We start from the raw sequence: 27,260 nt of genomic DNA on the forward strand, positions 1-27,260 counted from the left end.
AGCTGCTTAATACAGTTCCTAAAAACATGTTCAAAATGTGTGGTCACTTACGCTGTATGATCCACCAATGGCCTGTGATTTTCTTCCCCATGATGAATACTGGTCCCATTACCAAGTCCCCATCTGAATGTGTTTGAATCTTGAATTAGCATTTCTGGAATTGACTTGGTACCAATTACACAGGCTTCCTTTTTCAAAGCTGCAAACTTTCATAACTTGAATAGAGTAAAACAAAGACAAGATGAACTAATCACAATAAATGTATCAATAAATGGCAACTTACCTGTAACAGGCACTTTTTTACTGTTGGGTTTCTTTTCTAAGTTATCTTTTAAGCATACTTAAAATAATTAGACAAATGATTTATATAATCACTAGAAGAGTTTTAAAGAAATCTATGTGCACTATATTCAAATATCTACAGTAGCTGTAACATGGGCGTAAATGCATATAATAAAACATTTGTTCTGATAAGGAGGTGAGATTTTAATTAGGTCCTAGAATAGCAATCTAAGCATTGCCAGTTTCTCTTCACATAACATTGATGTTACTTACCAAGGTCTGGTAAGTCCATTCTTTTGCCACAGTATTATTTAAAATCTAAACTTCAGTTAAGTCTTTGAAGCAGTCAGTCCAAATTCCAAACTACTTTAATTCAAAGCAGTAATATTTTCCTTGAATTTTTTTCAATATTCTTGTAATGACTGTATTCTAGTATCACATGCAACTACAACTCCAACTCCAATGATTTTTGAAATACATAGGCTCTGTGTGAAATGTTCTTTCTTTCTCTCTAAACATGCCCATGTGTCTTAAATTCTCCACTGTTCTTGTGTATACTACAGAAGACTCCAACTTTTAAGTGGCATAAGCAGTGTTGGCAAACCACCATCATCACTTGGAAACTTGAGTTCATGATTTAATGTAAAGTTTGAGAAGGAAACACTCCATCAAAAAAAGTGATTTTTAATCACAACATTCAGTTATGTTATTTAATCTCTGACATTAATAGTGATCATATAATTATCTTGTGAAGAGATTTAAATAATTTTTTTTGTTTCAGAGGTAGAGTTCAGTGGTTCATCAGTTGCAATAACACCCAGGGTTCATTACATCAAATGCCCTTCTTATTGCCCATCACCCAGATACCCTCCAATCCCCACCCACCGGAGATTTAAAAATCAATAGGATTCTGTTCTTCATATCATTAAAAAAGAAATGAATCACAGATTTTTCTTAAATTAGAGAGCATAAAGTTTTAGTCAAGCAAGATGAGTGAGCCTAAAGATCTGCTGTACAACATTGTACCTGGTCAACAATAATATATTGTGCACTTAAAAATTTGTTAAGAGAGTAGCATTCATGCTGTGTTCTTTACACAATAAAAAGCATTGGAAAATGTAAGATCAAAGATAACAGGCAGACATAACATTTCATCTTACAAAAAGATGGAAGAAGCAAGATCACATAATTTGTTCAGAATGAAGTAATAATTCAGTTCATGTGCATTCAAAGTAAATTAATAATCCCAAGATTTTAGAATAGTAATTTAGTAGGAGATATTCATTCAGGACATTTAAAGAATTTTATCAAAACAGCTCACCCCATCATAAATGATGTTACTAAAATTGCAAAGTTGAACTAAGAAGAAAATCAGTATTCACTAAAGACACTCATTAGGTGTAATTAACAGGATTCTGTGTAAGCTTTCAGAAATGCCACAATTTATGTATGATCATAACAGGATTTGGTCTTCCCAGGAGGAAGTTTAAATACCACAACACCTTCCGTTATATTATCTCCCATCTCCAGTGCAACGTATGTATCCCTAGTCAACTTGAGTTAATTACTATCTCGTCTCATCCACAGAGTGAGTTAGCTTTGATTTTTTTGAGTTTGGGGGTCTAGATAAGTTAGTTAATTTACTGTGTATTCTTACATTAAAAAGCATTTCATTTGCTAAATTAAAATAAACATGAACCTTATTTGACTTTCCAAGTTTTAGAACTTCTTCACAATGCTGGCAGAAGATGGAATAGAGCTTCATTACAGTCTGTATTATCTGCATGGTCTGAACCCTTAATATCATCAAGACACTTGAGAAATATTATACTATAGGAAATTCATATACTATCCAATAAATAGAGAAGGGGAAAAATGGCAAAAGTATTCACTCCTTCTGATCTTGCACTTTGCCCATTCAGACCTAGATCAATTTTTCTCCTCTATGACTGTATCTTTGGCTGAGAAGTTCACTTTTAGATTAAACATTTGCCTTAGAAGCTATATATTGGCACATGCCAGTAAGTTCCAGAAAAAGGGGCCCATCTGTATTAAAATTGGGTCTTATGAATTCTACACATTTAACATAGTATTCATTTTATATTTTGCTAATGGCAAATAGCAAATATTTGCTATTAGCAAAATATAAACAAATTCATCTAATTTGAGAGTATTAAAATACGTTCACCTTGACCATTCCTATTTCATGAGTGTGAGGAGTAGAATAGAGGCAAACAGGGGGTGGATAGCAAAGAACTAGTAAATCATAGTCCCAGAGTCAAGTAATATCCATGAAACAAGTGTTTTGAATCCAAACATCAATTTAAAAAAAATTACCTCTTGTTGAGCATCATAGACGAATGCATGCTGATTCTTCTATAATTTGCTATACAAACAGCTTTTATATTAAAAACTCATGTAAGCTAAGTTGAAAATTTCTAACTATGGCACTAGGCCATGCTACTTAAAGATTATACAGGTATTGTTTTATCTGTTTCATGGCTATATTTAATACAAAATAGAAATTCACCTACCACAGAATGATTCATCTGATTGGTCAGGACAATCATATCTAAAATAACACTTCTGGACTTTTTCAACACAGTGACCATTGGACCTGCAAACAAATTCATTGTCTGTACAGTTGTGTGGAGGTAATGTTACTGGAGCGGACATTTCTGGTGGAGTTGGGAGGTCCACTGGCAAGTTACCTTGAAAGGAGATAACATACAGGCATGATTCAATAGATTTTCCATTTAAGATTTTACACAATAAGTTTTTCTAAGTATGTTTCACATTGTATATTATAAAAAATATTCAGTACTCTTTGGTAATAAGCTGAATTTCATGGAATTTGGAGTCCTCAGTCTTAGTAACAAATAATTGCATATAAATAAATGAAGGTGCAGACAGAAATTACTGAAAAACTGTTCAGTAATATCAGAATAAATGAGAGGCTCAAGGGCAGTGCAAGGAGCAGTGGGAGTCAAGGGAGTCCCAGAGGGTGACATTAGGAACCAGAGGCAAGGTCTGGTTAAACCTTCTAGTCCACTAGGTAAACTAACTTTGCTCTTCCACTGCTACAATTAATCCAGCAACTCCTCATTCTTGTTATATCTGCTCTCACATATTTAAGATTCACAGTTGCAAGTGAGACCCAAACTAGAGGTATTCACCTGGAAGTATTTATATAATTAAGTAATAATTTCTGAAGTTACAGAGCTTAGAAGAAATATATAGAAGTTAATTTATACAGTAAGTTATTCAATCAACACTAATTAATAACAAGCTATGTCATAGACATGATTGGTGCAATGGATTGAAAGCCAAGTCTGCCATCAATGCAGTAAAATAATTTACTGACTAATAGATAAAGCAATTAGATAAATCTTTCATTATAGTTCCACGGGATACATTTATGATAAAAAGTATAACACCATGGAGGCAAGAATGACACCTATCCTTTCACTCCTTCATTATTATTATTATTATTATTATTATTATTATTATTCAGTGCTGGAAAGAAATGTACAATTCACAGACCATGGTACATGGTTGGTACACTACCACTGCGAAGCGAATTAATAGACGAGTAGAAGGATGGATGGATGGATGACAGAGTGAATGAATAGATGGACAAATGAAGATTGCACTGTATATGGAGAACACATGAAAGGCATATATCAGATGGGAGGTAGGGAAGACTTCCTGGAAAAGTAATGTTTTAAGTTTTTAGCTATATATATTTTTTAAAGATTTTATTTATATGAGAGAGGAAAGAGAGAGTGCACAGGCAGAGGGAGGGGCAGCAGGAGAGGCAGAGGAAGAAGCAGACTCCCTGCTGAGCACAGAGCCCTACACAGGGCTCCATTCCAGGACCCTGAGATCATGACCTGAGCCAAAGTCAGATGCTTGACCAACTGAGCCACCCAGGTGCCCCAAGTTTTTAGCTTTAAAAGCTGAGGAGTTCCTGTCAAGATGAAAAGGGGTACAAGGTCTTTTGGGGCAATGAGCAAAGATTTGTGTGAAGGCAGAGAAATACACTGGCCCATCGTTTGTGGAATACTGTGAGAATTTGCAGAGAGCATCTTGTGGTGCAGTAAGAATGTGTGTGATAAAGTCACTAGATGTGTAACTTGTTGGGAGACAATTAGCACTTCATAAAGAGCTAAGTGGGACCAACTTTGGAGTTTGGAATAAATACAAGAAGCAGTGGAGAAATGCCAATGTATACAATTTCCAATTTAAGAAATACTTCTCTGTCATTAGTGTGAAGAATGATTTGCAGGTGGTTCTGACAAGAAGGAGAAAAACTAAGCTTTCACTTTAATTCCAGGCAACTAATAAACTAAAGCAGAGAGAGTTTGGAGGAAAGAGCAGAGACCTGAGCAACAGCAAACATCCAGTATCTAGACTGGGAATTCAGGTGCTGTTGGGAATTTGAGGAAGGTCCAATAAATAGCACTTTGTTTCTTAGCTCAAGTTTTGAAATAATTAAGAACTGAGACTGAAATATATAGCAGATAGATCAAAATATCACCTTTTTATGTAAGAGTTGATCATGAAGAAAATGTCCCATACCTATAAGACAGGGGGTCTTTTAAAGTATAAAATTCAGAAAGGAACAGACTCTCTAAATTATAACTTGTGCTAGAAACTTCCAGTTCTCCTTGTATAGAAGCCTATCATTGTGAACTACAGCAAGAAGTGAAGTAGATCTTATGCTTCCTTGAACTAAGTAGCTCAAAAAAGAAAAGAAGAAAATAAGGGAACAGGTATGCATACTGAGGCCCTCCTTACAAATCCAGCAACCCATTGTTACTTTTCCACAGCTGACATTAGGGTGCACTCTTAGAGTTTTACTTGCTATGGGTTTTAACAAATGTACAATGATGCTTCCACCATGACAGTGTCATACAGAGTATGCATTAAAATAATCTTTTGTCTCTGCCTTGCCATCCCTCCCCTCCCCAGAAGCCCTGGCAAACATGGATCCTTTTACTGTCCCCATAGCATTCCCTTTCACAGAGTGTCATATAGTGGGAATCATATGTTACCTTTGCAGATTGGCTTTTTCCTCTTAATAATATGCATTTAAGTTTATTCCAGGTCTTTACATGGCTTGACAGTACATTTCTTTCCAGCACTGAATAGTATTCCCTGCTTTAGGGTATTCAACTAAATGAATCATCAGCTAAATATGTATTATATGAATAGTCTATATCTCTTGTCAGGCAGGGCAGTAACATTGTATATACCTTTCTTATTATAAAGTGTTAAAGTACACTACAATACAAATCATTGTACATTTCTTTTTGAACACTTCTTTGTGAACACAAGCCAGAGTATTTCCAAGATAAAACATCTTGAAATGAAATTCCAGTTATAGGGTATGTGATCAGTCAACTTAAGTAGTTATTTCAAAAGTGGTTTTATCCATTTCCATTCAAAAATGTGTGTATTTCACATATTCTCAGGCTGCAACTATCACTTGGTATTATCCAATGTAGGAAAGATTTGCCAGTATAACGGGTCTGAAATAAAAATTCTTTTATACTTTAACATGCATTTCCCTAAGTATTGAGACATTTTTTTAATTTTAGGGTTCACTCAGGTACCTTACTCTAGCTTTTTTAAAAAACTTTATTATTCAAAAGAGGCAGAGACATAGGTAGAGGGAGAACCAGGCTCCCTTGGGGGATCCTGGTGCAGGACTCCACCTCAGGACCCTGGGATCATGACCTGAATCAAAGGCAGATGCTCAACCACCAAGCCACCAAGGTGCCCCCCTTACTCTAGCTTTTAACTATTAATATCCCTTGTTTTTTTTCTATTGAATTCTTTGGGTTTTTAAAAATTAATTTATAGGTTTATATCCTATATATACTACACTAATCCTCTGTCATTCACCTAGGTGGCAAATATACTCTACTAGTCTATGGTATGCCTTTTCATTTTATACAGTGTCTTTCAAAATAAAAATTTCTAATTTAATGCCTTTCAATTTATCAGTTATTTTCTTTATGGTTTGTACTTTAAAGCTTCACTGGAAAAAAATTGTTTCCTGTTTTATCATCAATATTTTTTCTACAATTTCACAAAATTTTGCTAGTTTTACTCTTCACATTTAGGTTCTTACTCCCTCTGGACTTTACTGTTAACTGTTGTCTGTATAAGATTCTAAATTAAATTTTCTTTATATGAATGGCCAATTTTTGATCTAATGATCTATTGAGCAACTCAAATTTTTCTCACTTTATATTTGATTATGAAACATATTACTCAGATATAAGAATGGATAGAAAACATATGCCTGGTTTAAACAGTAATAAAAAGAATAGCCATAAATCTACCATCCAGCCTATGAAATTAAAACTCGCAGCTTTGAACCCTCCACTGTTTCCTTGCAGATCCCACGCCCACATTCCCATCTCTCCAGGATAGCAGTGCACTGAATCTTGTGTTTTCCATTTGCTTTTTTTTTTTTTTTTTTAAGATTTTATTTATTTTTAGAAACAGGGCATGTGAGTTGGCTGGTGGGGGGAACAATGGCAGAGGGACAAGCAAACTCCATCCTGAACATGGACCCTGACAGGGAGCTTGATCTCATAGCCCTGAGATTATGACCTGAGCCAGTATCAAGAATTGGATGTTTGGGACGCCTGGGTGGCTCAGTAGTTGAGCATCTGCCTTCAGCTCCAGGAGTGATCCTGGGGTCTGGGAATAGAGCCTTGCATCCACTCCTCACAGGGAACCTGCTTCTCCCCCTATGTCTCTGCCTCTCTCTCTCTGTATTTCATGAATAAGTAAATAAAATCTTAAAAAAAATAAAGTTGGATGTTTGAGCCACCCAGGTGCCCCGAGTTTTAATTTGCTTTTATCATTTTTCTTAATTTGCATATAAGCCAGATAACTATCTCTGGTGCCTATTAGCTCATTATGTGATTAACTGGGTTTACATGGTGAACTTCTTAGAACAGTGACTATACACATGGAACACCAGGTAAGCCCTTTTTAAATAAATAAACCACTTAAATTTGAACTTGTATCAATGGACTCATTCTTTATATAACTATTGGCAACTTGATTTACTTCCTCAGCAGTGTGCATTCACCCATCCTTGCTAATTGAAGTGTTGCGGTTCACTTATTTTGACTGCTGTGTATATTTCATGATGTGATCAAATAACATATATTATTTAGCCATTCTATCATTGGTAGGTTTTTTTTAAGCTGATTCTGTTTGAGGTTTTATTTCATACATTTCTCCTGATGTTTCTAGGAGGGCAATTGCTTGGTCACAGAGAATGGAGAACCCTATGGTGATTTTATTAGAAAAGGCCAAACTGTTTTCCAAAGTCATGGCATCAATTTCCATACCTCCCAACAGAGCATAAATATTCTGATTGTGTTACACACACATTTATCCATTGGTATATCTAGATTTACCCATGTGTTGCCATTTCTTTGTAGTCTATTCCCTTGTGCATCTTAGCCATTGCTGACCTCATTTTATCTTTGTCTGATGTTCACACTTACATAAATCATTTGTTAAGAGTCTGGTGCAGTAAGTTATATTTTGTGTTTGTGGGTATTATCCTCTAAATGCCTTTTTTTGACCCCCATTACTAAAAGAGTTTTGCTTTGCTCTAGACTAACAGGTATTATTTCTCAGAACTTCTTTTAAAGATTTTTAGTTATTTATTTGAGTGAGAGGCAGATAGTGAGAAAGAGAGCACAAGTAGGGGAGAAGGACGGAGAGAATCAAACTCTGCTAAGCAGGGAGCCTGATGTGGGGCTTGATCTCAGGGTTCTGGGATCATGACCTGAGCCAAAAGCAGACACTCAACCGCTGAGCAACCCAGGCACCCCTAATGGTTCACTTTTATACAGTGTGTTGCTTTTATTGTTTTTCTAACTCATTTCCATGAGTCAAGCCCCGGATTTATTCCTACTATAATATTTTGCATGAGGCTCACTTCACCTATAAATCTGTATTTTACATTAATTTTAAGCCAGTATAGGCTTTTAAATGACTTCTTCATTTCCTTTATTCTCTTTCTTGAACTCCAACAGCTTTTATAATCTACACTTCAAGTAAGTCTACCTATTCATTTCCCCATCTATACATATATGGCATTCTGAAATTCTCTCATAGCTATTTTCCCATTAATTAATCAAAACACTGCGGTTATCTTTTATTTTTTTTAATTTATTTTTTATTGGTGTTCAATTTACTAACATACAAAATAACCCCCAGTGCCCATCACCCATTCACTCCCACCCCCCGCCCTTCTCCCCTTCTACCACCCCTAGTTCATTTCCCAGAGTTAGTAGTCTTTACGTTCTGTCTCCCTTTCTGATATTTCCCACACATTTCTTCTCCCTTCCCTTACATTCCCTTTCACTATTATTTATATTCCCCAAATGAATGAGAACATATAATGTTTGTCCTTCTCCGACTGACTTACTTCACTCAGCATAATACCCTCCAGTTCCATCCACGTCGAAGCAAATGGTGGGTATTTGTCATTTCTAATAGCTGAGTAATATTCCATTGTATACATAAACCACATCTTCTTTATCCATTCATCTTTCGTTGGACACCGAGGCTCCTTCCACAGTTTGGCTATCGTGGCCATTGCTGCTATAAACATCGGGGTGCAGGTGTCCCGGCGTTTCATTGCATTTGTATCTTTGGGGTAAATCCCCAACAGTGCAATTGCTGGGTCATAGTGCAGGTCTATTTTAAACTGTTTGAGGAACCTCCACACAGTTTTCCAGAGTGGCTGCACCAGTTCACGTTCCCACCAACAGTGTAAGAGGGTTCCCTTTTCTCCGCATCCTCTCCAACATTTGTTGTTTACTGCCTTGTTAATTTGCCCCATTCTTGCTGGTGTGAGGTGGTATCTCATTGTGGTTTTGATTTGTATTTCCCTGATGGCAGGTGATGCAGAGCATTTTCTCATATGCATGTTGGCCATGTCTATGTCCTCCTCTGTGAGATTTCTGTTCATGTCTTTTGCCCATTTCATGATTGGATTGTTTGTTTCTTTGCTGTTGAGTTTAATAAGTTCTTTAGAGATCTTGGAAACTAGCCCTTTATCTGATATGTCATTTGCAAATATCTTCTCCCATTCTGTAGGTTGTCTTTTAGTTTTGTTGACTGTATCCTTTGCTGTGCAAAAGCTTCTTATCTTGATGAAGTCCCAATAGTTCATTTTTGCTTTTGTTTCTTTTGCCTTCGTGTATGTATCTTGCAAGAAGTTACTGTGGCCGAGTTCAAAAAGGGTGTTGCCTGTGTTCTCCTCTAGGATTTTGATGGAATCTTGTCTCACATTTAGATCTTTCATCCATTTTGAGTTTATCTTTATGTATGGTGAAAGAGAGTGGTCTAGTTTCATTCTTCTGCATGTGGATGTCCAATTTTCCAAGCACCATTTATTGAAGAGACTGTCTTTCTTCTAATGGATAGTCTTTCCTCCTTCATCGAATATTAGTTAACCATAAAGTTCAGGGTCCACTTCTGGATTCTCTATTCTTTCCACTGATCTATGTGTCTGTTTTTGTGCCAGTACCACACTGTCTTGATGACCACAGCTTTGTAGTACAACCTGAAATCTGGCATTGTGATGTCCCCAGATATGGTTTTCTTTTTTAAAATTCCCCTGGCTATTCGGGGTCTTTTCTGATTCCACACAAATCTTAAAATAATTTGTTCTAACTCTCTGAAGAAAGTCCATGGTATTTTGATAGGGATTGCATTAAACGTGTATATTGCCCTGGGTAACATTGACATTTTCACAATATTAATTCTGCCAATCCATGAGCATGGAATATTTTTCCATCTCTTTGTGTCTTCCTCAATTTCTTTCAGAAGTGTTCTATAGTTTTGAGGGTATAGATCCTTTACATCTTTGGTCAGGTTTATTCCTAGGTATCTTATGCTTTTGGGTGCAACTTGTAAATGGGATTGACTCCTTAATTTCTCTTTCTTCAGTCTCATTGTTAGTGTATAGAAATGCCACTGATTTCTGGGCATTGATTTTGTATCCTGCCACGCTACCGAATTGCTGTATGAGTTCTAGCAATTTTGGGGTGGAGACTTTTGGGTTTTCTATGTAGAGTATCATGTCATCGGCGAAGAGGGAGAGTTTGACTTCTTCTTTGCCAATGTGAATGCCTTTAATGTCTTTTTGTTGTCTGATTGCTGAGGCTAGGACTTCCAATACTATGTTGAACAGCAGTGGTGAGAGTGGACATCCCTGTCTTGTTCCTGATCTTAGGGGAAAGGCTCCCAGTGCTTCCCCATTGAGAATTATATTTGCTGTGGGCTTTTCATAGATGGCTTTTAAGATGTCGAGGAATGTTCCCTCTATTCCTACACTCTGAAGAGTTTTGATCAGGAATGGATGCTGTGTTTTGTCAAATGCTTTCTCTGCATCTAATGAGGGGATCATATGGTTCTTGGTTTTTCTCTTGCTGATCTGATGAATCACATTGATTGTTTTACGGGTGTTGAACCAGCCTTGTGTCCCAGGGATAAATCCTACTTGGTCATGGTGAATAATTTTCTTAATGTATTGTTGGATCCTATTGGCCAGTATCTTGTTGAGAATTTTTGCATCCATGTTCATCAGGGATATTGGTCTGTAATTCTCCTTTTTGATGGGGTCTTTGTCTGGTTTTGGAAATAAGGTGATGCTGGCCTCATAGAACGAATTTGGCAGTACTCCATCTCTTTCTATCTTTCCAAACAGCTTTAGGAGAATAGGTATGGTTTCTTCTTTAAACGTTTGATAAAATTCCCCTGGGAAGCCATCTGGCCCTGGACTCTTGTGTCTTGGGAGGTTTTTGATTACTGCTTCAATTTCCTCCCTGGTTATTGGCCTCTTCAGGTTTTCTATTTCTTCCTGTTCCAGTTTTGGTAGTTTGGGGCTTTCCAGGAATGCGTCCATTTCTCCTAGATTGCCTAATTTATTGGCGTATAGCTGTTCATAATATGTTTTTAAAATCGTTTGTATTTCCTTGGTGTTGGTAGTGATCTCTCCTTTCTCATTCATGATTTTATTAATTTGAGTCTTCTCTCTCTTCTTTTTAATAAGGCTGGCTAATGGTTTATCTATCTTATTAATTCTTTCAAAGAACCAACTCCTGGTTCTGTTGATCTGTTCCACAGTTCTTCTGGTCTCGATTTCGTTGAGTTCTGCTAGAATCTTTATTAACTCCCTTCTTCTCTTGGGTGTAGGATCTATTTGCTGTTTTTTCTCTAGCTCCTTTATGTGTAAGGTTAGCTTTTGTATTTGAGTTCTTTCCAATTTTTGAATGGATGCTTGTATTGCGATGTATTTCCCCCTTAGGACTGCTTTTGCTGCATCCCAAAGATTTTGGATGGTTGTATCTTCATTCGCATTAGTTTCCATGAATCTTTTTAATTCTTCCTTAATTTCCTGGTTGACCCTTTCATCTTTTAGCAGGATGGTCCTTAACCTCCACGTGTTTGAGGTCCTTCCAAACTTCTTGTTGTGATTTAGTTCTAATTTCAAGGCCTTATGGTCTGAGAATATGCAGGGGACGATCCCAATCTTTTGGTATCGGTTCAGACCCGATTTGTGACCCAATATGTGGTCTATTCTGGAGAACGTTCCATGTGCACTTGAGAAGAATGTGTATTCAGTTGAGTTTGGATGTAAAGTTCTGTAGATATCTGTGAAATCCATCTGGTCCAGTGTATCATTTAAAGCTCTCGTTTCTTTGGAGATGTTGTGCTTAGAAGACCTATCGAGTATAGAAAGCTAGATTGAAGTCACCAAGTAGAAGTGTATTATTATCTAAGTATTTCTTCACTTTGGTTAATAATTGATTGGTATATTTGGCAGCTCCCACATTCGGGGCATATATATTGAGGATTGTTAAGTCCTCTTGTTGAATAGATCCTTTAAGTATGATATAGTGTCCCTCTTCATCTCTCACTACAGTCTTTGGGATAAATTTTAGTTTATCTATTATAAGGATGGCTACCCCTGCTTTCTTTTGAGGACCATTCGAATGGTAAATGGCTCTCCAACCTTTTATTTTCAGGCTGTAGGTGTCCTTCTGTCTAAAATGAGTCTCTTGTAGACAGCAAATAGATGGGTCCTGCTTTTTTATCCAGTCTGACACCCTGCGCTTTTTGATGGGGTCATTAAACCCGTTCACATTCAGAGTTACTATTGAGAGATATGAATTTAGTGTCATCATGATAACTATTCAGTCCTTGTTTTTGTGGAATGTTCCACTGAACTTCTTCTTAAAGGGGAATTTTAAGAGTCCCCCTTAAAATTTCCTGCAGAGCTGGTTTGGAGGTCACATATTCTTTTAGTTGCTGCCTGTCTTGGAAGCTCTTTATCTCTCCTCCCATTTTGAATGAGAGCCTTGCTGGATAAAGGATTCTTGGTTGCATGTTCTTCTCATTTAGGACCCTGAATATATCCTGCCAGCCCTTTCTGGCCTGCCAGGTCTCTGTGGAGAGGTCTGCTGTTACCCTAATACTCCTCCCCATAAAAGTCAGGGATTTCTTGTCTCTTGCTGCTTTAAGGATCTTCTCCTTATCTTTGGAATTCGCAAGCTTCACTCTTAAATGTCCAGGTGTTGAACGGTTTTTATTGATTTTGGGGGGGGGGGGATATCTCTCTATTTCCTGGATCTGAATGCCTGTTTCCCTTCCCAGATTAGGAAAGTTTTCAGCTAGAATTTGTTCAAATACATATTCTGGCCCTCTGTCCCTTTCGGCACCCTCGGGAACACCAATTAAAGGTAGGTTTTTCTTCCTCAGGCTGTCGTTTATTTCCCTTAATCTATCTTCATGGTCTATCTTGTTAATTGTTTGTCTCTTTTTTCCTCAGTTTCCCTCTTTGCTATCAACTTGTCTTCTATGTCACTCACTCGTTCTTCCACCTCGTTAACCCTCCTCGTTAGGACTTCTAGTTTGGATTGCATCTCATTCAATTGATTTTTAATTTCTGCCTGATTAGCTTTAAATTCTGCAGTCATGAAGTCTCTTGAGTCCTTTATACTTTTTTCTAGAGCCACCAGTAGCTGTATAATAGTGCTTCTGAATTGGCTTTCTGACATTGAATTGTAATCCAGATTTTGTAACTCTGTGGGAGAGAGGACTGTTTCTGATTCTTTCTTTTGAGGTGAGGTTTTCCTTCTAGTCATTTTGCTCAGTGCAGAGTGGCCAAAAGCAAGTTGTATTGGGAAAAAGAGAAAAAGAGAGGAGAGAAAGAAGGAAAGAAAAGAGAAAGAGAAAAAAAAAACGAAAAAAAAAAGAAGAAAAAGAGAAAGAAAAAGAAAGAAAGGAGAAAAAAGGGGGGTAGGGGAAGGAAACAAATCAAAAAGCAAAACAAAACAAAACAAAACAAAACAAACAAACAAAAAGAACCACGGGGGAGTATCTTCTGACTCTGTACTTTAAGTCCCTTGACTTCCCCTGGAACTTGTCAGTCAGTCTAGCTGGTCTTCTGGGGGAGGGGCCTGCTGTGATTTTCAGGTGTTAGCAGTTAGGGGAGCTGCTGTGCCCCTGCCTGGTGCAGGGCTCAGTGGGGGTTGTTTACCCCGTGAGGCCCCAGGAGCAACAGCCCTAGTGGCGGGGCAGCTCTGGAAACCTAGAATCAGCCCCCGCAGGAACTCCGGTGCTCTCCCTCTGCAGGGCCTGGAGGCTCCGGGGCGGGGCCGCTGATCTGCTCAGCTGGGGCAGGAGCGTCCTCGCTGTCCTGGGCCCTCCCGGCCTCTGCCTGTCTCGGGGGAGGCGGGATCCTGGGCTGTGTCCCGGGGCCCTGTGCCCCGGCGCCTGCGCTGTTGGATTCGCGCTCCCGAGCCGCGCAAACCCCTCCGCGGAGCTGCCGCCCGAGCCCCTCCGAGCTGCTCCTGGAACCGCGCAGCCCCCTCGGCCCGGAGCCTCTTCCTCTGCCCGAGCCCCTCCGAGGTGCTCCCGGGGCCGCGCAGCCCCCTCCGCGGAGCCGCCCCCGAGCCCCTCCGAGTTGCTCCGGGTCCCGCCGTGCGCGCTGCAGCCCTTAGGCAGCTCGGTGCACTCTCTCCTGGGCGCGCAGTTGCTCTGTTAGTGTCCCCGGAGCCCGAGGGCATCCCCGCCCTCCTGGGTCCTGCTCCACCTCCCCGCGAGCCCCTTTCCGCCCGGGAAGGTCGGTGCAGCTCCTGCTCCTCCGGGACGGGGCTCTCCGGTCCTGGGGACACTCGCCCCGGCCTCAGCCCGGCTCCTCGCGGGCCCCTCCCCCTTGGAGGCCTTTTGTTTCTTTACTTCTTTTTCCCCGTCTTCCTACCTTGAGAGAAGCGCAAACTCTTCTCACTGTTGCATTCCAGCTGGTCTCTCTTTAATTCTCAGGCCGAATTCATAGATTTTCAGGATAATTTGAAGGTTTTCTAGGGAATTTGGTGGAGACAGGTGACTTGGGGACCCTACTCTTCCGCCATCTTGCCCCTCCTTGCGGTTATCTTTTAGTTATTTAATTCATCCACTGAGATTTTTATTTCATTGAATTTATTTCTCATTTCAAGAAAGCCAACAGGATTTTTTTTTTTTTAATGTTCTGCCCTTTAAAAAAAATGTCATGCTATTTTCTTAGGCTTGGAATCCTTCCATATGTTTACTTATTGGCTTTCTGGTTTTGCATAACTAACCTCCACAGACTTTAGAAGCTCAGATAATAAACACTTATTATCTGGCACAGTTTCCAGGAGACTGAAGTATAGAAAAGGCTTAGTTAGCTTGGTGTGATTCAGACTCAGGGTCTCATAAGAATGCTATCAAAGATGTTAGTCAAGGATGTTATCATCTGAAGGCTGGATTGGGGCTGGAATATCTGCTTCTAAGGGAGTTCACTCACAATCCTGAGAAGTTAGTGCTACTACTGGCAGGAGTCTTCTTTCCCCTTCTTTCCCCATAGGGCTACTTGACTATCCTTTTCACATGGCATCTGGCTTCCCCTCAGACTGATCCAAGAGAAGATAGGGGAAGCCTAGATTTGGAAATTATACACTGTCATTGCCATGTGCATCATTATACACAGGTCAGTCCTACTTAGTGTGGGAGGGGACCGGTACACAAGGCACAAACACCAAGAGATGGGGATCGCTGGGGGCTTCTTTGGACTATGGTTACCATAATTTGCTATCTTTTCTTTATCACCTAGTGTACAAGAGTTCTTTTAGATCAACTTTGAGTCATTTCTTTTGGAACCCCAGTGGTGCCTCCAGGCAAGGGGTGGTATATCCCCTTTGGCCCTATTTTACTCTTTTCTTCCCTCTCATCTATCCTATATTTTGTTACTTAATTCTAACAGTCACATTATGCCTTCTGTTCTATTTTTTCCATACTCTGTTCCTCTCATCTGGGGATTTGTTTTTTACACTCAACATTTAAATACATGCATATTATATTTGACATTTCTGGGTATATGTAGTGTTACAGTGTTCAGATCGCCTGGTCTTTCATATTATTAAAACAGTAGTCCTAACTGCATCCTTAGGCCTGATTTCAACTTATATGAGGAAACAGTTCCTCTTAAGAACAAATCATGAACATGAGTGGGTATCAGAAAAAGAAGGCTCATAGGCCAATGCTCAGGAAAAATAGAGACAACTCATTTTGTATATGTACATCAGAAGTGAGCCAGCAATGACAGGTCAAAGGACCAGTACTCTAAAAAAGAAACTAAGATCTTGAAATACTTTGTCCTGTCTTCACTACCCTGTTAGTCTACCAGAATTAGTACATCTTAAAAACCAAGTAAGTTCAATATGTTTGTATTTGAGAAGCAACAGAAGAGTAAATAGAGAAAAGTGTGTCTTTTACTCCAGAGCCAAATTTTGGATATGGTGTTGTTTTAACTATCTATAAAGGTGGAGTTGCAACTGATTCCTTGAGATCTGGCATATAGAAGTAAATCACAGGCCTGAAACATGGTTAGGCCAAGTCACAATTTGGAGACTGAGGCATGCAAAGGACTGCAAGCTTCCTGACACATTCTCTGACCTGTGCAGATGATCTAGATTTTTCATCTAAAGTGCATGAAAGTCAACTTATTCTACTCTGCAATAATTTCAAGCAGTAATTCCTAAAGTATCATACTCTCAACTCAGGCGATACTAGAGATTACTTCATAGTATATGGGTAAGTTCAATTATTTTTTAAACTATGAATTTTGAACAATTTTAAGAGTGAAATATACCTAGAATGATATACCTGTCAGCTTGGGCTGCTATACCAGAATACCATAGACTGGGTGGCTTAAACAAATTTCTCAGAGTTCTGGAGGCTGAAAGTCTAAGATTCGAGTGACAGCATGGTTGAGTTCTTGGTTATGTCCTCTCAGCTTTTTCCTTGGTGCATGTGTGCAGAGAGAGATCTCTGCCTCTTCTCATAAGAGCACTAATCCCTTGTTGGGGGCAGCACTTCTGTGACCTACTTTAGCTCTATTTACCTCTAAAAGCACCCCCCATACCTTCCAAACAGCATCCCATTGGGTTTGAGGGTTTCAACATATGAATACTGGGAGGATATAAACATTCAGTCCATTGCAAAGGTTATGATGATTATTTCTAACCTATACTTGCTTAAAAGGCTAGAGTTGATAGCAATGATAGAGTTAAGTCTCTTTAAACAAACAGCTTTGCATATTAAACAAAATTGCAAAGGTGAAATGCAGATGACTGAAATTTACACTCACTAAGAAGCAGAGATTAGTATAGCTGATCTGATCCTCCATATCCCTAAGCCACAGGGAAACCAACTCACCTGCACACCTGTCATCCTAAGAAAAGGACTCGGGCTCCAGATGGACCCAATGTTCTAACTTCTTGCTTTAAGAATACTTGTAGCAAATATAATTCATGCTGCCCTAATATAATCTTTCCAATTAAGGAGATTTTCCAATTGGTTTTATACTAGACTTCATTCCCTACAGCCACTCCTACATTGGTAATTAAGAAAATAAAACCAATATTTTAACATCTCTAGTCCTTGATAAATTATTACCGCCTTTAATTTACCATAACTGTGTGAATTACCTGACTGATATGTCTAGTTGTTCTTCCTCTATGTCTAGGTGATAATATCTATGTTTTTCTTGTGACTTCTGATGTTAAGAGATATATTCAATTTAAAAACCTAAAAGTCGGGATCCCTGGGTAGCGCAGCAGTTTGGCGCCTGCCTTTGTCCCAGGGCGCGATCCTGGAGACCCGGGATCGAATCCCACATCGGGCTCCCGGTGCATGGAGCCTGCTTCTCCCTCTGCCTGTGTCTCTGCCTCTCTCTCTCTCTCTCTGTGACTATCATAAATAAATAAAAAAATTAAAAAAACACAAAATTATAAAAAATAAAAAATAAAAAAAATAAAAGCCTAAAAGTCTACTTAAAGTTTAAATATAATCACTCTTCAGACAATTGAAAAATCTTAAATATCTCCAAGAGAAAAGTGTACATTCTTCCTATTGCACTGAATACAGCAATTTGGTCATACACACAAGGTAAAACAACTATACTCAGCATAAGTGTACTGAATGCCTGTTAGGTCTCCTTTCCAGGACAGTAGGTTTTACTAAAACTTAGCTATTCTCTGGATATGATTTATAACAACTATGTGATACAGCTATTTACCACACATTATGCAATTCCTTTTTTTCCCTGTCTACAGTAACAAATCCACTCTTTTTCAAATGTTATTGCTTTCACTCATGTATCCAATGAAATTTTCTAGGTGGCACAGAGTATTTTCCATCTTTAAAGGTACTGTATCATACATGAATGTGACTACAACTAGACTGAAGTAGAAGTTGAACAATTTTCAAGCTAAAAATCTAAGTACTTTAACAGCCTTATGCTGTTTAAATTAGCATTTCCCTCTATTAAAAGATGACAAAATAAAGTTTTAACTATAAAATAGATTAAAGTTATTTATTTGCCCAATTTTATTTTCTAGAAACAAATAAAAATATTAAGTTGAATGGACCACAGGCTTTGGCCTATTTTTCCCCTATATATTTGCTAATATTTTCTATATATTTCTATATATTGTTAATATTCCTATATATTTCCTATATTTTTCAAGACTACACCAAACCTGCTAAAATCAGAATATTTAAGATTGCAAACATGAGTCTCAAATTTCTTGATTTTTTGCCTTGAATCTTTAATTTTTTTTAATTTTTATTTATTTATGATAGTCACAGAGAGAGAGAGAGAGAGAGAGAGAGGCAGAGACACAGGCAGAAGGAGAAGCAGGCTCCATGCACCGGGAGCCCGATGTGGGATTCGATCCCAGGTCTCCAGGATCGCGCCCTGGGCCAAAGGCAGGCGCCAACCGCTGCGCCACCCAGGGATCCCCTTGAATCTTTTATTGAACTATAAATATTTCCAATAATTTGCATTTTTTTCAGAGTCTGTATTTCCTTTTGAAAGATATGGAAGAAAGACCTTAAAACAAAATGCTTTTATGGAATGTATTATTCTGAGACAAATAGATAGACCTAACAGCTTAACATTCTAAGATAAAAAGCTGCAGGCAAGATCTTAAAAATGAAGACAAAAGTACTCAAACTTTTCCCCTTGCCTTTTCATTTGCACTGAAGCAAACATTACTCTTTGCAGAAAGAAGGGGGACTTGAACAAGCATTTATACACAAAGCTGGTGAGACACTGAGGTTAATGAGGAGGGATGCCAAAAATTTAATCAGCTCAGTCATTTTAAAATTGACAATAACAAAAAACATTCAGACATAAAAACTATGCTTAAGCATCCTATAAATAGTTACCATACTCTCTAAATTTTAAGCCATCATCAGTTGCAAGATACACTACTAACTTTGTTAACAACTTTCCTGAAAAAATAATACACTAATATCTTTGGATACTGATATTCATTCTAATAATTGATATTTTTACAAGTAATAATTTTTATATTGCTGAATTCTGTATTTTTAGAATAGGATGAAAAACATGTAGGCAATTTCTTTTCAGTTTGTAAACAGTATGTTGTGATCCCATGCAGTTATGGCTTTAGTTTTACAAATACCCCAGCTATCTCACAAATAATCCTTGAAGCAAGATAGAAATTGCCACATGTGTTCTGCCGAAGAGAATTTTTTTCTTGCTTTTCGCGTGTAGTATGGAAAAAGAATAATGCAAAACAGATATTTCCTTTGGGGTACTTATTTTTAAATCTGAATATTGACTGGCAATAATACTTTCTTAATAATAATAATAATATATTCTAATGATCTGATTCAAAGTGAGGGTATTTGACTTTGCCATAATCCTCCATCATTGTCTATTCAGGGAATGAACAACATCATCATACGCTGATGCAAAAAAAATCATAGGATTCTATTGCATGGTTAAGTTTGTCTACTTTCCCTAGAAATGCAATTAATCTTGTTTAAAAAGTCTTTCCTCTAGTATCCTTCTGGATTGGTTTTAAAATAAGAATCTACATTCATCAAGATATTGAAACAAAGAAGCTACAATCCATAATAGAGAATGGATTTGAAAATTAAGTTAGAAACAACTGAAAAAAAATAAAAAAAAATAAAAAAAAAAGAAACAACTGGAAGTGAGAAATTGAGAAAGAGTTGGCCTGGAAAAGTAAATAATAATGCTGTTGGAAAAAGTGAAAGGAAACGAAGTTGGTGGCATACATACTACTGAGGGAAAAATAATGAAAGTTTGCAGTTAAAAGGTTACCATTTGAGTCAACACTGTTTTGAACTAAGGTAACAATGGAAAAAAACAGAAAAAATATTGTGAAGTTGGAGTCAGCAAGGTTTGCAAGTAGGCAATGTTAAAGGAAAAGTCAAAGAATACTGTGGAATTTCAATCCTGGGTTGCTAGAAAATAGTAATATCATTAGAGGAACAAGGAATGAGGGGGGAAAGAGGCTGATTTTGAGGGAATAGGCAAAAATGAAATAAGTAACTCCTTATGGACACTTAGTATAAAATAAAAGTTGCAAGTAATGTGCCGATTCATACCTTGGGGATTAGGTGAATATTTTGCATCTGTGTGTATTTTTAAGTTTTTGTTTTGGTTTATTAGCCAAGGAAGAAAAGTGCTGTAGATAAATAATCAGCTTATACTGGAAACAAATCAATGTCTGTAAGGGAATCTATATGCCCTGATCCCATCTCAGCTAACAGAAGAAAAAAAATTGATAATCATCAAAAGCAATATTTTTATTGAAAACCAAATTTCTATTTGTATTTTCATCTTATGGCAAGATGACATAAAATTCCTTTAAGAAACCTATAGTTTCAACAGGCTCTGTGGTTTCAACCCAGTGTTTCTTTTGTTATGAAGCCAACATTAAAACCACACAGTTCAGGCAGTTTTTTAAATTCCATATTTTTTTTTCCAAAACTTGAACCAGAAAATCAGGACAAATGATCTATAACTGATACTTCATATCTCTGCTTCTGAGTCTGGCCACCCTTCTCTCTCTCCTTTGAAATCATCAGCCACAGAATATAAGTAACCAAGATAACTAGAGTAGCAACAGTATTGGCAGTAGTTTGTGTTTCCTTTTAATATTCTTTTATGTTATCCTCTGCCACTGGTCTCGGTGATGCTCTCTAAGCTCAAAGTGAGAGGTCATTTGGGAAAAGCCCTGGCCACTGAAATCAAATAAGCTTAGGTGAAACTCTCATTTTCCCCTTCAACTATGTACTGTTATCCATATCATTTATGCTCTTTACTACGTTTAATTTTTCACATCTATAAAGTAGAAATTGTATTCTCTTCCTTGTGAGGTTAGTGTTGGATGAGTGGTATGAAATGGTTAACACTAGTCCTAAGAAGCAGACATAATTTGTCACTTTTTAGCTAGGTAGCCTTGGGCAGGTTATTCCCTTCTCAGTTTGCTCCATAAAATTGGGATAATAAAGATATCAATCCTATCCAACATTTAAGAGCTCTTCACTGGCAATGGACTAGACATTATTCTAGATTCAAAAAGTTAGAGGACTGGGGTGCCTGGGTGGCTCAGTCAGTCAAGTGATCGAGTCTTGTCATGATTTCAAGGTTGTGAGATTGAGCCCCACATGAGGCTCTGTGCTGGGCATGGAGCCTGCTTAAGATCCTCTCTCTCTCCCTCTGCCTTTCTCTACACCTCCACCCTAGCCATTCGCAGGTGTGTATATATATGCATGCATTCTCTCTCTCTAAAAGAATTAAAATAAAATAAAATAATAAAATAAAATGTTAGAGGATTATATAAGATGCTACATACGAGTGGTGAATGGTATCAGCTCACTCTCTCTCAGAAGGACTTTCCGTATTCCCTACCTTTGCCAAGCTTCTTGTCCATTGAGAATGCTTCCCAACCCACTTGTTGGGCTTGACCACATGACTTGCTCTGATCAATGCACATGAGCAGACATTATGCATACCATGTCCCAACAGAAGCTTTAAATGTGATTTCTTTTTCCTCTCCTTCTACTTGACAACAGAATATGTCACATAGGACCTTTGTCCTTAGCTTTGATCCCAGATAAACAGGAAAAGTAGTACACTGCTTGAAGCTCTATAGAACTAAAAAGATCTATGAATAAATATGTATTTTTGCCATTATTGTTCTATGCCCACTCACATGCTTGAGATCAAGAAATAAATGCTTGTGGTTACAAGCCACTGAGGTTTGGCTTTCAACAAAAGCTGGCATATATCATTGTTTTGCATCTGAATATTATCTTAGCAAGAATAACAAACTAAAATATGTAACAAAAGTATATAAAACACTTGAAAAGATACTAGGCATCTATCTACCCATTCACCAACAAATGTTAATATTGAGTAATATTACATGCCAGAAACTGTTTAAGCTCCTGGAGATAAGGCAGTGATAAGACAAAAATCCCTGCTATCATGCAGCTAACATTATTGTTGGGGAAAATAGAAATATAACCATACGGAGAAAGAAAATGTCAGACAAGGAAGAGACTCTGTGTGGAAGGAAGTCAAGTGCCTAGCTGGAGGAGGTACATTCCAGGATGAGGGACAAGAAGGTGTAAAAGCCCTGAGGCATAAACGGGTTGGAGTATTTAAGGATTAGCTAAGAGGACGTATAGTTGTCAAGTAGAGGCACAGGGCTGGAAGGTGAAGTATGAGAGGTCTGAGGGGACCAGTCAAGCACACCTTGGAAGCTACTATAGAAGTCTGGCTTTTGCTCTGAAAAAAAAAACAGGATGTCATAGGAAGACTCTGATGATAGGATGACATGATCTTATCTAAGTTTGAAAAATGATAAGTCTGCCTGCTGCTTTGAGAACAGATTATATTCTCAAGGGTAGAAGCAGAGATAATTTAAAAGGCAACTATAATAATCCATGCAGACACAACAGTGGCTTGGGAGGGGAGAGTAATGAGAAGTGGTCGACTCTTGATATATCTGAAGCTAGTGGCAAACCAGATTTGTTCATGAAAAATAAACAAGTAGAAATATATTGTCATTTACTGAGAAAGGGAGGCATGGAAGAATGGCAAGATTGAGGGGACAATTAATAATCAAGAATTCACTAGCAGCCATGGAGATATAAGGGTCAACTCATTGAATTATTGATTTCCTTTTTGCCTGACCTTGTCCAGAGAGGGATTTAGCTTTGTGCAGAGTTCTTCAGAAACCACTACATGGAGTGGCTAAGGGAATTAATCCTGCCAGGATGATGAGGTGGAGGATCAGAGCTGAGTCCCAGAGCTACAACTGAAAGAACTGGAATCCAGCCCTGATTATGTCCAGGGAGAGGCTGGTGTTCTTCCAACCAAGAACACTACATTGATGGAGCAGGACTAAAGGTTAAGTTTTCAGCACTTGAGAGTGCTCACTACATGGATTATTGCAATTCATTTTTAAATTACCTTGCCTCTGATCTCTTCAAGAAGGAAACTGTGCTCCCCACCTTGCCATACTGAGCCTACAGCCTCGGTATCAGGATTACCCAAGAGCTTGATAACCAGTAGATTACTACACACTGCCTGGAATGAGCTTTTTCTGGGGTGTTTTAGTTTTATTTTAATTTATTGTAGGCTTGTTTTAGGTTATTTCCCTTCATTACCGTCGAGATGTCTACCAGACATCTAAGTTGAGACGTTTAATAGGGAATTAGTATACAAGTCTGGATTTCAGGGTAAAGGTTGAGAATGGGGACAAATCTAGGAAACTTATATTTGTTTTTTAATAAAAGAAAGGCATAACATGGAGAAGAAGCGGTTGACAACAATCCTTAGGAATATTTAGTGCGGACTGACAGGAGAACAACTCTCAATGTAACTGAGAGAGATTAATACAGTCTCCAAAACAATGTAATTATAAGGTAACCAGTTTGGTTATTATAACCCCTCAAATATAATGGAATTACAGTTTAACTTCAGACAAGATTTCTTAATATTTTCCACAGGATGAGACAGAAGCACAACTGATTCAAACCTCTTTACTATCTTTACAAAGATACTAAGACTAATTACTAGCAACAATTCACAATAATCTTTTCCAGGATTAATATACTAGTAAGAACAGAAGGGTATTCTTAGAATATGTGTGGAAATGAAATATTGATTTCCTCAACAGTGCCTTTTAAAGTAAACAAGTTTGAAAATACTCATATATTAAAATATTCTTCTTTGCCAAGGTAGAGGGCACAGTCCATGAATGACAAATCATCGATTGCAATGTCTCCAGTGAAGCCATCTCCTACAAAAGCCTCCACCAAAGTCTAAGAAAAATACAAGAAATCTGTTGCTATTGTGAAGGACATTAACTTATGAAAACCACATGATAGGATAAAAAATCAATTTACTTAAAGAGAAATTTTTTTCTGAACCATTAAAAAAATACTTTCCAATAGTATTTATAAAATAGGCATCTTGTCCCTACCTAAATAATTCCAGTAACAGGAATTTCTGTTCCTTATTGGGCCCATTAGACCCACAAAACTCATCGTGTTTCTAGTGATTTTCTGAAATTATAATAGGTCAGATTGATATCTTCTTCCCTATAACTTTCAACCTTTAATTCTAGACTTGTCCTATTTTTTTTCTGATCCTTTGAGTATTTGAAGGCAAATCATGGTCTCCTTTTCCCACCTTTGCCCAAGGAGTTCATCTGTTTCCAAGGTTAAACCTCCTCATTGTTCAAGAAATCCAATTTGCAGCCAGAGGTACTTGCTAGAATGTACATTTTTAAGAGCCTTAGAATTTTTCTCACACCGACCTTATTCTGTAACACTTTATGAAACTGGCTAATCGTTATTAGATCTCCTTCAGAACCGCATTAATCACAGCGAATGCCGATGACATCTATGCTCTTACAGGAGTTGCAATTCCACCAAACCTCCAGTAAAACATGAAATACTGACAAACCACTATGTTATATGGCAGATTGTGATTAGGGCTGAAATTTGCTATAATGGAATTAATCATGATAAATTATTTTAATACTTATGCAAATATGTTGCATACTGAACAGGAATCCTGCTATAATTTAATAATGAAGAACTTCAAGCAAACTCAGAAAACACATTCTTTTCTCCCACTATTATGTGAATATATGTTTCTGTTGCATTTTTCCTTACAAATGTTTTTTTTCTCCTTACAAATGTTATATATGGGAGTTAAAATTTTATTTCATTTTTTAAAAATTCTTAGCTTCTATCCAAACTTGTCTCACACATTATTTATGAGAGTCTTAGAGGTAGGAAATTTTTAAAAGATCAAATTACTGACCTCAAACCTCTTGACATCTTCCCCCAACTTCCTAGTCTTTCTTGAGAATTACCAGTTTTCTCCATAATTTGTCAGTTAGGAAATTAATCAATGTGGGAAAGGTTTATGTATCTAACTAATGGGTAAATGTATTCCACTTAATATTGCCAGAAGAACATTTATTTATCAGTACTATGCAGGAGTGTCTTGGTGCTTTATAATGGATCACTCCATATATAAAATGCACCCTTAGTTTCTCCACTATCATGAATGACAGAAATATTATAGGCAGAGAAAACAAAAATGCATAAAGAATACCCAGTAGAAAAAAAAAATACCCAGTAGAAAACCATACAATTATTCTAATAAACAAAAAACTGTCAGAATTTGACAGAACCTACTGTAAGAAAATATTTTTTGTTCTATTAAAACAAAAAAGACTGAATTTGGGTAAGCCAGAGGAAAAAGGCAAACACAAAGATTGATTACTAATAAATTCCCTGGATCAATAGGCCTATCCTACTGCAGTACAACATAGGACATGGCTGAGACAAAAGCTGAGAAGATGCAAGAAAGGAGAAATTAGGGTAAATAAGAGGAAACATTGATTTTGGTACACTGCTCATGATTATATTAGTTTACTAAGAAGGAGGGATAGAAAATGACACCAACACTGAGGGGGGCACTTGAAGGGATGAGCACTGGGTGTTATATATATGTTGCCAAATTGAACTCCAATCAATCAATCAATCGAAAATGACATCAAAATCCCAAAGTTTATGGAAAGCACAGTTCTTCTGCATAAAAATATCTGTAAGCTAACTTTGTGGATATATACATGTATAGCTCCACTTGAGAATATGCGCTCACTGTTCAAAAGTATTTTTTTGTTGTCATTATGCAGCCATAAATTTAAACAATAGTCATTTGTGAAAATTGTAAATTTTCTCATTTGTGGGCCACACTAGGTAAGTAGTACCTCTGAGTGGATTCTGTTTGCAAAGGCTTATTTCTATTCTAGTTCACTGCATACTACATAAGAAGCATTTTGATAGTGCTTGTATCAGCATTAAGTGCCAAGAAGATGACAAAAAAAAAATAATCTGAGGCAGAAGACAGTTGGGTCTTGTGCTGAGATACAATATAATCATAATTTTTACCAAAATACATTCAATTTCCTGACCCTTTAAACATTAACATTGTTGAGAACAATAGCTTCAAGTTGAAATACTAAAACTGTTTGTATGTATATTTGCAGTCTCAGCCTCTTTGAGAATTTAATTAAGCCAACCACTAAAAAAAAAAAAAAGTTATGAATGTATGAATGTTCAGGTTTTATTCTACCTTGTCCTACATTTAAATGTGGTCTTGCGAAAAGCTTTGCATGTCATCCTAAGAAACTAATCCTAAGAACATAGTCACACAAAAAAGAAGAAACCCAAGTGTCTCTGTTCTGAAAAATTCACTTTCATTTCTGGTGTTTTTCCCAGAATAAATGGGAGAATATTAAAACACAAACATTATAGTATGCAGGGCAGTACTGCCATCCAGGAAATTAGAGAAGCCACATTTTACTCTTAAGTGCCATTAGTACCTTACTGAATTACTTAAAGGGCAATTGGAAATTCCAGTTTGGTCTAAACGACCTGCATTATCCGTACAGGCCAATTCTACTTACATTAGAACTATCACTGGCTTGGAAATTTTGTAAAGTAATGCAGTGCTTCTAAGTTGTTCTTTTCATGGGCTGCCACATCTAGGTGCTCCAACTAAAGACAAGATGGCTTTGTCAACTACATTGCGACTTTTAGTTCTAATATAACCAAAGACTCAACTATTAATAAGGGTCTCAAGACTTGCTAGAACTCATTTATCTCTATATTTAGGAAGTTCTGAATTTCTAACCAAGCATTTTAAATGATCTGGAAACTCCCATTATCATATATATGTAACACACAATTATAATTTTACTAAAATACCTTCAATTTCCTAACATATATATGTACATATGTGAGAATTAACTCACGGGAAATAAAAAAATGGCATTAATTCAACCTGTCACCTACTATTTTAACCATCCCAAGTTTGTGAAAGAATACAAAATTCAAACATATCAATTTTTGATATAATCTTCAGGAAGACTTGAAATAAAGGATTTCTTCTCTAAGATTAAACAACAATATACACTCAATGTGGAGCAACTCTGATGCATTGCTGATGGGAATCCAAAATGGTT

The 27,260-nt window shown here is 37.4% G+C and overlaps 1 protein-coding gene across 1 annotated transcript in view; it reads right to left on the reverse strand.

The window, feature by feature from the left end:
* The window catches only part of MALRD1 (MAM and LDL receptor class A domain containing 1), a 754,089-nt gene that overhangs the window by 504,768 nt on the left and 222,061 nt on the right, over positions 1-27,260 (reverse strand). The window contains 4 exon segments of the mRNA XM_038532060.1: positions 52-164; positions 166-215; positions 2,817-2,993; positions 23,949-24,036. Of these exon segments, the coding sequence (XP_038387988.1) occupies positions 52-164; positions 166-215; positions 2,817-2,993; positions 23,949-24,036 (428 nt within the window).

This window comes from Canis lupus, chromosome 2 (assembly GCF_011100685.1).
Source record: "Canis lupus familiaris isolate Mischka breed German Shepherd chromosome 2, alternate assembly UU_Cfam_GSD_1.0, whole genome shotgun sequence".
In the NCBI taxonomy this organism is placed as follows: domain Eukaryota; kingdom Metazoa; phylum Chordata; class Mammalia; order Carnivora; family Canidae; genus Canis; species Canis lupus.